The following is a 12,547-nucleotide window of genomic DNA, read 5'->3' on the forward strand; positions in this document are numbered from 1 at the left end:
CTGACTGCTGAGCCGTGTATCTAATCCTCTCCTGTGTGATACTGTCTTCTGAGCTGTGTATCTAATCTTATCCTGTGTGATACTGACTACTGAGCTGTGTATCTAATCCTATCCTGTGATACTGTCTGCTGAGCTGTGTATCTAATCTTATCCTGTGTGATACTGACTGCTGAGCCGTGTATCTAATCCTATCCTGTGATACTGTCTGCTGAGCCGTGTATCTAATCCTATCCTGTGTGATACTGACTGCTGAGCCGTGTATCTAATCCTCTCCTGTGTGATACTGTGCTGAGCCGTGCATCTAATCCTCTCCTGTGTGATACTGACTGCTGAGCCGTGTATCTAATCCTCTCCTGTGTGATACTGACTGCTGAGCCGTGTATCTAATCCTCTCCTGTGTGATACTGACTGCTGAGCCGTGTATCTAATCCTCTCCTGTGTGATACTGACTGCTGAGCCGTGTATCTAATCCTCTCCTGTGTGATACTGACTGCTGAGCCATGTATCTAATCCTATCCTGTGTGATACTGTCTGGTGAACCGTGTATCTAATCCTCTCAGGCACTCCTCTCCCCCCTGCATATCTTTCCCCATTACACACACACAACTCAATGCATGCGATAACAGGAGCTGCAGGGGTCATGCTGTATTATGGCATTATGTGAGATCTATATGACGGTATTATGTGATCTGTATGGTGGTGATTATGCTTGATCAGTATTGTGAGAATTATACGGTGGTATTGTGTGTGATCTATATGGTGGTATTATGTGAGAACACTGGCAGTATTATGTGTGATCTATATGGCGGTATGTGAGAACACTGGCGGTATTATGTGTGATCTATATGGTGGTATGTGAGAACACTGGCGGTATTATGTGTGATCTATATGGTGGTATTATGTGAGAACACTGGCGGTATTATGTGTGATCTATATGGTGGTATTATGTGAGAACACTGGCAGTATTATGTGTGATCTATATGGCGATATGTGAGAACACTGGCGGTATTATGTGTGATCTATATGGTGGTATTATGTGAGAACACTGGCAGTATTATGTGTGATCTATATGGTGGTATGTGAGAACTGTATGATGGTATTGTGTGTGATCCATATGGCTGTATTATGTGTGCTCTATATGGTGGTATGTGAGAACTGACAGTATTGTGTGTGATCTATTTGATGGTATTGTGTGTGATCTATATGGCGGTATTATGTGTGAGCTATATGGCAGTATTATGTGAGAACACTATGGCAGTATTATCTTCAGAAAGCGGACCCATTCTATGGTGGTTCTGGCTGAGCACCTGCTCGCGGGTCTGGGGTAATAGAGGGGGCAGCATGACCTCCAGTTAGGTGCAGTCAGGGCTGGTGAGGCTGCTGAAGAGAGGGGTCTCATTTTTATTGTTACTATATGGCTAAATTTCCTTCCCAGCGTCACCCCGTACTTCGCCTGTCGTCTCACTTTCACACATCACCAGGACAGGATGGAGAAGACAGGATCTGAGGAGGGGAATGGGGTCTTAGCATGCAAAGTCTGGATCAGAACAGGCCATCAATCCGCAGAAATGTTTCCTGGATTTCTGTAGAGCAGACGGCCCATCCATGTGTATAAAAGACAGCGCTCTATGTACAATCCCTGGCTGCTCCGCGCACCAAACAGGGGGCCCCCATAGACCAGCACACTGCTCTCCTGAAATACTCTGCGCTGCGGTCACCCTGCTCCCTCCACCACATATCTCCCAGAATCCTTGCTGGCTGCCATCCTCGGTGACTGTCTACTTGTCAGTGTAAGGCTGCTTTCACACTAGCGTCAGTACGGGCCCGTCGCAGTGCGTCGGGCCGACGTACCGACGCATGCTGTGAAAGAAATGCCCGACGTGGTAGCGGATGTAGTCTTACGACGCTTCCGCTGCCCCATTGTAAGGTCCGGGGAGGAGGGGGCGGAGTTTCGGCTGCGCATGCACGGTCGAAAATGGCGGACTCGACGCACAAAAAAAACGTTACATGTAATTTTTTTTGTGGCGGTGGTCCGCCAAAACACGACTCAACCGTCGCACGGTGGTTGCGACGTGTGGCAATACGTCGCAATGCGTCGGTAATGTTAGTCTATGGGGAAAAAACACATCCTGCAGACAACTTTGCAGGATGTGTTTTGCAGGATGTGTTTTATCTCCTGAACGACGCATTGCGACGTACAGCCAACAACGCTAGTGTGCAAGTAGCCTAAGGCTGCCGTCACACATTCAGTATTTGGTCAGTATTTTACCTCAGTATTTGTAAGCCAAGACCAGGAGTGGGTGATAAATGCAGAAGTGGTGCAGATGTGTCTGTTAGACTTCTCCTCTAATTGTTCCACTCCTGGTTTTGGCTACACATACTGAGGTAAAATACTGACCAAATACTGATAGTGTGACAGCAGCCTTACTCTGCAGTCACCAACAAAATGGCTGCTCACTGGGTTCCTGAATATCATCCTCTTATCCCTTAGCAGACACCCAGAAGGGAAGGAGAGGAGACATCACACAGGTCAGCAGACTCCGCCCATAATTACTGCAGTGCTGTAATGTGAGCTTGTTGTACATGAGGTTTTTCTGAAATTTCAGCAGCTGCTCCCCCTAGTGTTTAAAAGTGGAAATTCCAAAACTTTTCAAATTATTTTTCATATTTTACTAAATTATAAACAAATGATAATAATTTTTAAGAAAATGTAAACATTAATTCTTTACATTTGTACAATTTCTGTAAAAAAAATTTTTTTGATGGCACCTTCCCTTTAAGATTCTTTTCGCACAGTACTCAGCAAAGCTGTGTCCAATTTTCAAGGATTCAGGATTCCCTGTAGGAAAGGTTGGGATTTTTAAAGAGGTTTTCCACTACTTTTACATTGATGATCTATCCTCAGGATAGAGCATAAATGACTGATCGGCTGGGGTCCGGCACTCGGCACCCCCGCCGTTCAGCTGTTATCGGTGCCGGCGGCCACGAGTAGTTGCTTGCAGAGCTTGGCAGTCTGCTTGTAGAGGCCGTCGCAGGGTACTACACATCCACCTCCTATTCAATTCAATAGGAGGCGGATGTGAGGTAACAAGCCCTGTCCACTACAAATAGATGGCCAGCTAGGCAAGTTAATACTTCCAGCCGGCGGCCGCCAGCACCGATTATAGCAGTTCGGCATGGGTGTCAAGTCATGGACCCCGGCCAATCAGACATTGATGCCGTATTCTAAGAATAGGGCATCAATGTAAAAGTAGTGGATTTCTTTAAGTTTAACGTAAGGCAATAAGCTCTTATGTGTTAGAACATAGTCCAAGTGTAGCTCCTTTGTGGATCACAACACAGTTTTTTTCATCTGATATGGAGCACTGGCTTGTTCTTTATATTGAGGTCTCTCCAGACAAATCTCTCGCCACGTAAGTAAATGCTAACTTTGCCCATAAAGTAACAATATTTGAGCAACTTTTCCTAAAGTTCTGCTGTGCCATTATGTTACTTCCCATAGGTTACTATTCCCTTTGTCACAGTATGTCCATAAACAGTGACAATGTCAGCACAGTTTGGAAACGGTCTGACCATGTAGTCGCCCCAACTTACGGGTGGAATGGTAACACCCAGGTTTATTCATATACAGTGGGGAAAGTAAGTATTTGAAACACTGCCAATTTTGCAAGTTTTCCCATCTACAAAGAATAGTGAGGTCTGTATTTTTTATCATAGGTACACTTCAACTGTGAGATGGAATTTTAAATAAAATATATCCAGAAAATCACAATTTATAATTTTTACATAATTACTTTGCAATAGAAAGACAGAACTTAATATTTAGTACAAAAACCTTTGTTTGCAATTAGAGGTCAACCGTTCTCTGTAGTTCTTGACCAAGTTTGCACACACTGCAGGAGGGATTTTCTCTCACTCCTCCATACAGATCTTCCGGATTATTGGGCTGTTGCTGGGCAACATTGAGTTTCAGCTCCTTCCAAACATTTTCCATTGTGTTTAGGTCTGTAGACTGGCTAGGCCACTCCAGGACCTTAACCCCTTTACCCCCAAGGGTGGTTTAATGACCAGGCCAATTTTTACAATTCTGACCACTGTCCCTTTATGAGGTTATAACTCTGGAACGCTTCAACGGATCCCGGTGATTCTGACACTGTTTTCTCGTGACATATTGTACTTAATGATAGTGGTAAAATTTCTTTGATATTACCTGCGTTTATTTGTGGAAAAAACGGAAATTTGGCAAAAATTTCACAATTTTCCAACATTTCCCACATGTCTACTTTAACATCAGCACAATTTTGGAACCAAATTTTTTTTTTTTTTAGGGAGTTATAAGGGTTAAAAGTTGACCAGCAATTTCTCATTTTTACAACACCATTTTTTTCTTTTAGGGACCACATCACATTTGAAGTCATTTTGAGGGGTCTAGATGATAGAAAATAACCAAGTGTGACAACATTCTAAAAACTGCACTCCTCAAGGTGCTCAAAACCAAATTCATGAAGTTTATTAACCCTTCAGGTGTTTCACAGGAATTTTTGGAATGTTTAAATAAAAATGAACATTTAACTTTTTTTCACACAAAATTTACTTCAGCTCCAATATGTTTTATTTTCCCAAGGGTAACAGGAGAAAATGGACCCCAAAAGTTGTTGTACAATTGTCCGGAGTACGCCGATACCCCATATGTGGGGGTAAACCACTGTTTGGGCGCATGGCAGAGCTCGGAAGCGAAGGAGCGCCATTTGACTTTTCAATGCAAAATTGACTGGAATTGAGATGGGACGCCATGTTGCATTTGGAGAGCCCCTGATGTGCCTAAACATTGAAACCCCCAACAAATGACCCCATATTGGAAACTATACCCCCTAAGGAACTTATCTAGATGTGTTGTGAGAACTTTGAACCCCCCAAGTGTTTCACTACAGTTTATAGCGCAGAGCCGTAAAAATAAAAAAAAAACTTTTTTTTTTTCCACAAAAATTATTTTTTAGCCCCCAGTTTTGTATTTTCCCAAGGGTAACAGGAGAAATTGGACCCCAAAACTTGTTGTCCTATGTGTCCTGAGTACGCTGATACCCCATATGTTGGGGTAAACCCCTGTTTGGGCGCACGGGAGAGCTTGGAAGGGAAGGAACACTGTTTTATTTTTTCAACGCAGAATTGGCTGGAATTGAGATCGGACGCCATGTCGCGTTTGGAGAGCCCCTGATGTGCCTAAACAGTGGAAACCCCCCAATTATAACTGAAACCCTAATCCAAACACATCCCTAACCCTAATCCCAACAGTAACCCTAACCACACCCCTTACCCTAATCCCAACCGTAAATGTAATCCAAACCCTAACCCTAACTTTAGCCCCAACCCTAACCCTAGCCCCAACCCTAACCCAAGCCCCAACCCTACCTGTAGCCTTAACCCTAGCCCCAACCCTAACCTTGCCCTAACCCTAGACCTAACCCTTTCCCTAACCCTAGACCTAACCCTTTCCCTAACGGGAAAATAGAAATAAATACATATTTTTAATTTTTTCATTTTTCGCTAACTAAGGGGGTGATGAAGGGGGGTTTGATTTACTTTTATAGCGGGTTTTTTAGCGGATTTTTATGATTGGCAGCCGTCACACACTGAAAGATGCTTTTTATTGCAAAAAATATTTTTTGCGTTACCACATTTTGAGAGCTATAATTTTTCCATATTTTGGTTCACAGAGTCATGTGAGGTCTTGTTTTTTGCGGGACGAGTTGACGTTTTTATTGGTAACATTTTCGGGCACGTGACATTTTTTGATCGATTTTTATTCCGATTTTTGTGAGGCAGAATGACCAAAAACCAGCTATTCATGAATTTCTTTTGGGGGAGGTGTTTATACCGTTCCGCGTTTGGTAAAAAGGATAAAGCAGTTTCATTCTTCGGGTCAGTACGATTATAGCGATACCTCATTTATATCTTTTTTTTATGTTTTGGCGCTTTTATACGATAAAACTATTTTAAAAGAAAAAATTATTATTTTTGCATCGCTTTATTCTGAGGACTATAACTTTTTTATTTTTTTTTTTACGCTGTATGGCGGCTCGTTTTTTGCGGGACTAGATGACGTTTTCAGCGGTACCATGCTTATTTATATCCGTCTTTTTGATCACGTGTTATTCCACTTTTTGTTTGGCGGTATGATAATAAAGCGTTTTTTGCCTCTTTTTTTTTACGGTGTTCACTGAAGGGGTTAACTAGTGGGACACTTTTATAGGTCGGGTCGTTACGGACGCGGCGATACTAAATATGTACTTTTATTGTTTTTTTTTATTTAGATAAAGAAATGTATTTATAGGAACAATATATTTTTTTGGGGGGGGAATTTTGGGGGGGAATTTTTTTTTTTTTACACATGTGAATTTTCTTTTTTTACACTATAACATTGCCCCAGGGGGGACATCATGTTATAGTGTAAGATCGCTGATCTGACACTTTGCTGTGCACTGTGTCAGATCGGCAATCTGACATGCACAGCTCCTGGCTTCCCGGCGCCTGCTCTGGGCAGGCGCTGTGAAGCCACCTCCCTGCAGGACCCGGATGCCGTGGCCATTTTGGATCCGGGCCTGCTGCAGCGAGGAGGAAGTAAGAGACCCTCGGAGCAACGCGATTACATCGCGTTGCTCCGGGGGTCTCAGGGAAGCCCACAGGGAGCCCCCTCCCTGCGCGATGCTTCCCTATACCGCCGGAACACTGCGATCATGTTTGATCGCAGTGTGCCGGGGGTTAATGTGCCGGGGGCGGTCCGTGACCGCTCCTGGCACAGTGCCGGATGGCAGCTGCGATAGTCAGCTGACACACGGCCGCGCTCCCCCCGTGAGCGCGGCCGATCGCATATGACGTACTATCCCGTCGGTGGTCATACGGGCCCACCCCACCTCGACGGGATAGTACGTCTAATGTCAGAAAGGGGTTAAAATGCTTCTTATGGAGCCACCCCTTAGTTGCCCTGGCTGTGTGTTTCAGGTCATTGCCATGCCACGACCCATCTTCAATGCTCTTAATGAGGGAAGGAGGTTGTTGGCCAAAATCTTGCGATACATGACACCATCCATCCTCTCTTCAATATGGTGTAGCCTTTCTGTCCTCTTTGCAGAAAAACATCCCCAAAGTATGAAGCTTTCCCAACCATGCTTCATGGTTGGGACGATGTTCTTGGGGTTGTACTCATTCTTTTTCTTCCTCCTATGGATCATCGAGATGGTCACTGGCAAACTTCAAGTGGGCCTGAACAAGTGCTGGAGTGAGAAGGGGGACCTTGCGTGTGTTACTAATGGTAATGCTTGAGACTGTGGTCCTAGCTCTCTTTAGGTCATTAACCAGGTTCTCCCATGTTGTTTTGGGCTGATTCCTTACCTTCCTCAGAATCATGCATAACCCACGAGACAAGATTTTGCATGGAGGAAGATTGACAGTTATCTTGTGTTTCTTCCATTTTGTAATAATTATGCCAACAGTTGCTGCCTTCTCACCAAGCTGCTTGCCTATTGTCCTGTAGCCCATCCCAGACTTGTGCAGCTCTACAATTTTGTCCCTGGTTCTCTTAGACAGCTGTTTGGACATAGTGGAGAGGTTGGAGTGTGACCAAGTGTGTGGACAGGTGTCTTTTTATACAGGTAATGTGTTCAAACAGGCGCAATTAATACAGGTAATGAGTACAGAGTAGGAGGGCTTCTTATAGAAAAACTAATAGGTCTATGAGAGCCAGAATTCTTGCTGGTTGGTAGGTGATCAAATATGTATTTCGTGCAATAAAATGCTATTTAACTATTTAAAAATCATACAATGGGATTTTCTGGGTTTCTATTTTTAGATTCTGTTTCTCACAGGTGAAGTGTACCTGTACGATAAAAATTACAGATCACAGACCTTTCCATTATTTGTAAGTGGGAAAACTTGCAAAATTGGGAGTGTATCAAACATTTATTTTCTCCCTGTATTTTAGAGTATTATAAGTAAATATGCATTAGCATTGTTATTACATGGGGAATAATCGTATTTGCTAATCAAGACATGTCGAAGACGCGAGGGGTTCTTTTCAAAACTTATCACATTTGATTATCTGCATCCATGGGAAGAAGGATGTGCAAATCTTACATACCTGGTACCCAATTCAGCTAATAGGAAAGCCAGTAAATGTTTCGGCTGACGATGTAATCTGAAAACAGTCAAACATATGTAAAATTAATAATGCTACTGAGAATGAGACTGCAAATAATGCAATATATGGAATACATAAAAATTAAGCACTTACAGTTTGCAAATATCTGTGAAGTTCACAAATGAAGTTTTCTTTGTGCCTACTCGGACTACTTGGGGAGGCTTCATGACAAATTTTCTTTTTTCTCCTGCTACCATGTCTGGATTTTTCTCCCGCATTATGTTAAAAACTCTGTTAAGAAGCTGAAAGAAATAGATTTGGTGAACATGCTGTCAACATCAGAGTATAAAATATGTATGTTTCCAGACACTGTACATTACAAACCAGTACTATAGCTTTGGCCCTGTATCTACAGGACTTTACCAGTCCTTACATTGTGATTTTCACATGCAGCATGCCCCTGGCTTGGACACTCTAAACTACGTCTTCTCTGGGTCTTAGCTGTGTTTTATTAATTTGCTGTGTGGATACCGTCTAATGAACATTTTGTTCATCAATAGAGCTAAATGGAATCTGTCTCCAGGTTCATAGTATGGATCTGAGGGCAGCATAATTTAGAGACAGAGATCCTGATTCCAGGGTTGTGTCATTTACGGAGTTGCTTGCTGTAGTTTTGATAAAAATCACAGTTTTATTTGCTGTAGGTGTGCTAGTCTTCTCAATGAGGAGCTTTGTCTAACTCTGCCCCTGCCAAGCTTTCGACCAAGGCACAGTGTAGGCAGAGACTGGCAATTAATGGCGGGGACTGGGGATAGTAAGATCTCACGAATACAAGGTATATAGCGTACTTAATCAAGGAGTAAACAGCTATTTATCAAAACTACAGTAAGGAGCCCATTAGGTGAACAGGCATCGTTACCCACTATTTTAACATGAACCTAGCTTTACAGAAACATTTAAAATGGATTTTCCCACGAACGATAATTAATTTTAATCTATAGATCTTGGAATAATAATAAGTTCCACAATTGGATGTGTTTAAATAAAATGTTCCTGAGCTGAGATCTTAGGCTACTTTCAGACATAGCGCATTTTTGAGCGCTATTTTGCGGGCGCTTTTCAAAAATGCGCAATGTCATTTTCGTCTGCCGGCAAAGTGAATGAGAAATTCACTTTGCCGTTCAGACACACCGCAAAAAAACGCGGCGCTTTTGTCTGCAAACACGCCGGCGTAAAAAGAATTGACATGTCAATTCTTTACGCAGCGGCGTGTCTGCGTATCCCCATAGGGCCCATTATTACCGTCCACACACAGCGCCTTTGTCCTGGGTGTCGGCGTCTTTGTACGGAGGGGTTGACACCCAGGACCGGACGTGACGTCGGACAGGAAGAGGGAAGCCCCCGCCCCCCAGTGAAGCAGCATGGAGTCCGTGTGTGTGTGTGTGTGTGTGTGTGTGTGTGTGTGTGTGTGTGTGTGCGTGTGTGCGTGTGTGTGCGTGTGCGCGTGTGTCTGTGCGCGTGTGTCCCCATGCGACGCTAGTGCCACCATTGTGCTAAGTCGCCGTATGGGACTACTACTCCCATCCGGTATTAGGATGGGAGAGTTGTCCCTGTGTCCGGCGACTTAGCACAGTTGTAAAGTTACACAAAACACCTACACACAATACACATACATGACACACAGTACAGTACATACAACACATAACATAGAGTATATACTCACCAACAGCACACTTGTAGGCGAAGCCCTCGATCCTCCAGGAAAAAATCCCAAAATAATAAACCAAATTCATACTCCCTGTCCGCAGAATCCATAAAACGAGTGTCCCACGCCGATCCCCTGCTCTCCGGCGATACACTGCCAGGAGCGAAGCTCCTGGCAGTGTATCGCGTACTGTCCCGGCGTTCAATGACTCCGGCGTCTCGGTTAACAGCAGTACAGCTGCGTTGAACTTTCCCACGCAGCCCTGCCGTTAAGCGAGAGTGCCGGGGTCAATGACCGCCGGTAAACTCGCTCGCGCATGCGCAGTGACACACCGACAGGAACTATGGCTCCTGTCAGTGTGTTGCTGCAGCCGTGGAGAGCAGACATATCTCTGGATGTGTCTGTTCTCCATGGAAAATCTTGATACGTGGCACTTAAATATGTGGCAATTAAATACGTGACATGTGGCACTTATACGTGATACGTGTCACTGAAATACGTGATACGTGGCACTTTGATACGTGGCACGTGCCACTTAAATACGTGGCACGTGGCACTTTGATACGTGGCACTGAAATATGTGGCACATGGCACTTTGATACGTGGCACGTGTCACTTAAATACGTGGCACTGAAATATGTGGCACTGAAATATGTGGCACATGGCACTTTGATACGTGGCACGTGGCACTGAAATATGTGGCACATGGCACTTTGATACGTGGCACGTGTCACTTAAATACGTGGCACGTGGCACTGAAATATGTGGCACGTGGCACTTTGATACGTGGCACTTTGATACGTGGCACTGAAATACGTGATACGTGGCACTTAAATACGTGGCACGTGGCACTGAAATACGTGGCACTGAAATACGTGGCACTGAAATACGTGGCACTGAAATACGTGGCACGTGGCACTGAAATACGTGGCACGTGGCACTGAAATACGTGATACGTGGCACTGAAATACGTGATACGTGGCACTGAAATACGTGGCACTGAAATACGTGGCACTGAAATACGTGGCACTGAAATACGTGGCACTGAAATACGTGGCACGTGGCACTGAAATACGTGGCACTGAAATATGTGGCACGTGGCACTGAAATACGTGGCACTGAAATACGTGATACGTGGCACTTAAATACGTGGCACTTAAATACGTGGCACTTAAATACGTGGCACTTAAATACGTGGCACTTAAATACGTGGCACTTAAATACGTGGCACTTAGGCTATGTTCACATTTGCATTGTGCGCCGCATGCGTCCTTTTTTGATTGATTTTGGACGCAGCAAAAATGCAACTTGCTGCGTCCTCTGCGGCCGGATGCGTGCGCTGCAGTGACGCATACGGCGCAAAACGCAAGTGCGACGCATGTCCATGCGCCCCCATGTTAAATATAGGGGCGCATGACGCATGCGGCGCCCGACGCTGCGGTGCAGACCGCAAATGTGAACGTAGACTTAAATAGCTGGATAGAGCTGGATCCGCGGGCTGTGATCTGGCCTACGCTCAGCACTCTGCGGAGCGCTGTCATTCAAAACACGTCCACTCATTTTGGTGTTTAGTCCCAAAATGGAGGATGGAAGAAGAAAAGGGTTGGACAAGGAAATTACATCATTTCTTTTTTTTTTCCCCCACTGCAGTTAAAGCTTTATTTGTGTCAAACACAGACAATCTGCAGAGAAAACTGCATAAAAAACCGCACTAAAAACCGCATCAAAAACCGCACCAAAAACGCACCAAAAAACGCACCTGCGTTTTCTGCCAAGAGCTGCGGTTTTTGTCCTGAAAAAAAAGGATTGAAATCAGGATCGTGTGAACATACCCTTACCGTACAGGGTTACGAGGGGGGGCGTCTGACTGACGCCTGCCCTAGTAACCTGGGGTTAGTGACAGTGGGGTTAGTAAACCCCAGCTGATGTCTGTTCCGCTTGCTGAGGCGTCTTTGGCTCAAGGCCATTGCAGCTGGCAGAATCGACATGATGTTAACTCCAGTGTGTATTGTATTCTGAGTCATAAAGACAGGAAATGACCTCAATGACTTTTTTTTTTCCCCTTTTTTTTTTTTTCAAACAAACTTTATCTTCAGTACACAATGCTGAAAAAAACGCAGCTGCAAAAAACGCAGCAAAAAACGCAGTGTGTGAAAGCAGCTGCGTTTTTTGCCTGCGTAAAAAAACGCAGGTAAAGCAGCAGCAAAATACGCGCGCGTAAAAATACGCAGCAAATATGCTGTGTGTGAAAGTAGCCTTAGGCTACTTTCACACACAGCATATTTGCTGCGTATTTTTACGCGCGCGTATTTTGCTGCTGCTTTACCTGCGTTTTTTTACGCAGGCAAAAAACGCAGCTGCTTTCACACACTGCGTTTTTTGCTGCGTTTTTGCTGCGTTTTTTGCAGCTGCGTTTTTTTCAGCATTGTGTACTGAAAATAAAGTTTGTTTGAAAAAAAAAAAAAAGGGGAAAAAAAAAAAGAGTCATTGAGGTCATTTCCTGTCTTTATGACTCGGAATACAATACACACTGGAGTTAACATCATGTCGATTCTGCCAGCTGCAATGGCCTTGAGCCAAAGACGCCTCAGCAAGCGGAACAGACATCAGCTGGGGTTTACTAACCCCACTGTCACTAACCCCAGGTTACTAGGGCAGGCGTCAGTCAGACGCCCCCCCTCGTAACCCTGTACGGTAAGGGTATGTTC

The 12,547-nt window shown here is 44.4% G+C and overlaps 1 protein-coding gene across 1 annotated transcript in view; it reads right to left on the reverse strand.

The window, feature by feature from the left end:
• EIF2S2 (eukaryotic translation initiation factor 2 subunit beta) overlaps nucleotides 1-12,547 on the reverse strand; it is a 43,554-nt gene that overhangs the window by 6,020 nt on the left and 24,987 nt on the right. The window contains exons 6-7 of the mRNA XM_077251963.1: nucleotides 8,288-8,436; nucleotides 8,135-8,191 (exon numbers count right to left, since the gene is read on the reverse strand). Of these exons, the coding sequence (XP_077108078.1) occupies nucleotides 8,135-8,191; nucleotides 8,288-8,436 (206 nt within the window). The remainder of the gene's footprint in view (nucleotides 1-8,134; nucleotides 8,192-8,287; nucleotides 8,437-12,547) is intronic.

This window comes from Ranitomeya variabilis, chromosome 4 (assembly GCF_051348905.1).
Source record: "Ranitomeya variabilis isolate aRanVar5 chromosome 4, aRanVar5.hap1, whole genome shotgun sequence".
Classification (NCBI taxonomy): Eukaryota; Metazoa; Chordata; class Amphibia; order Anura; family Dendrobatidae; genus Ranitomeya; species Ranitomeya variabilis.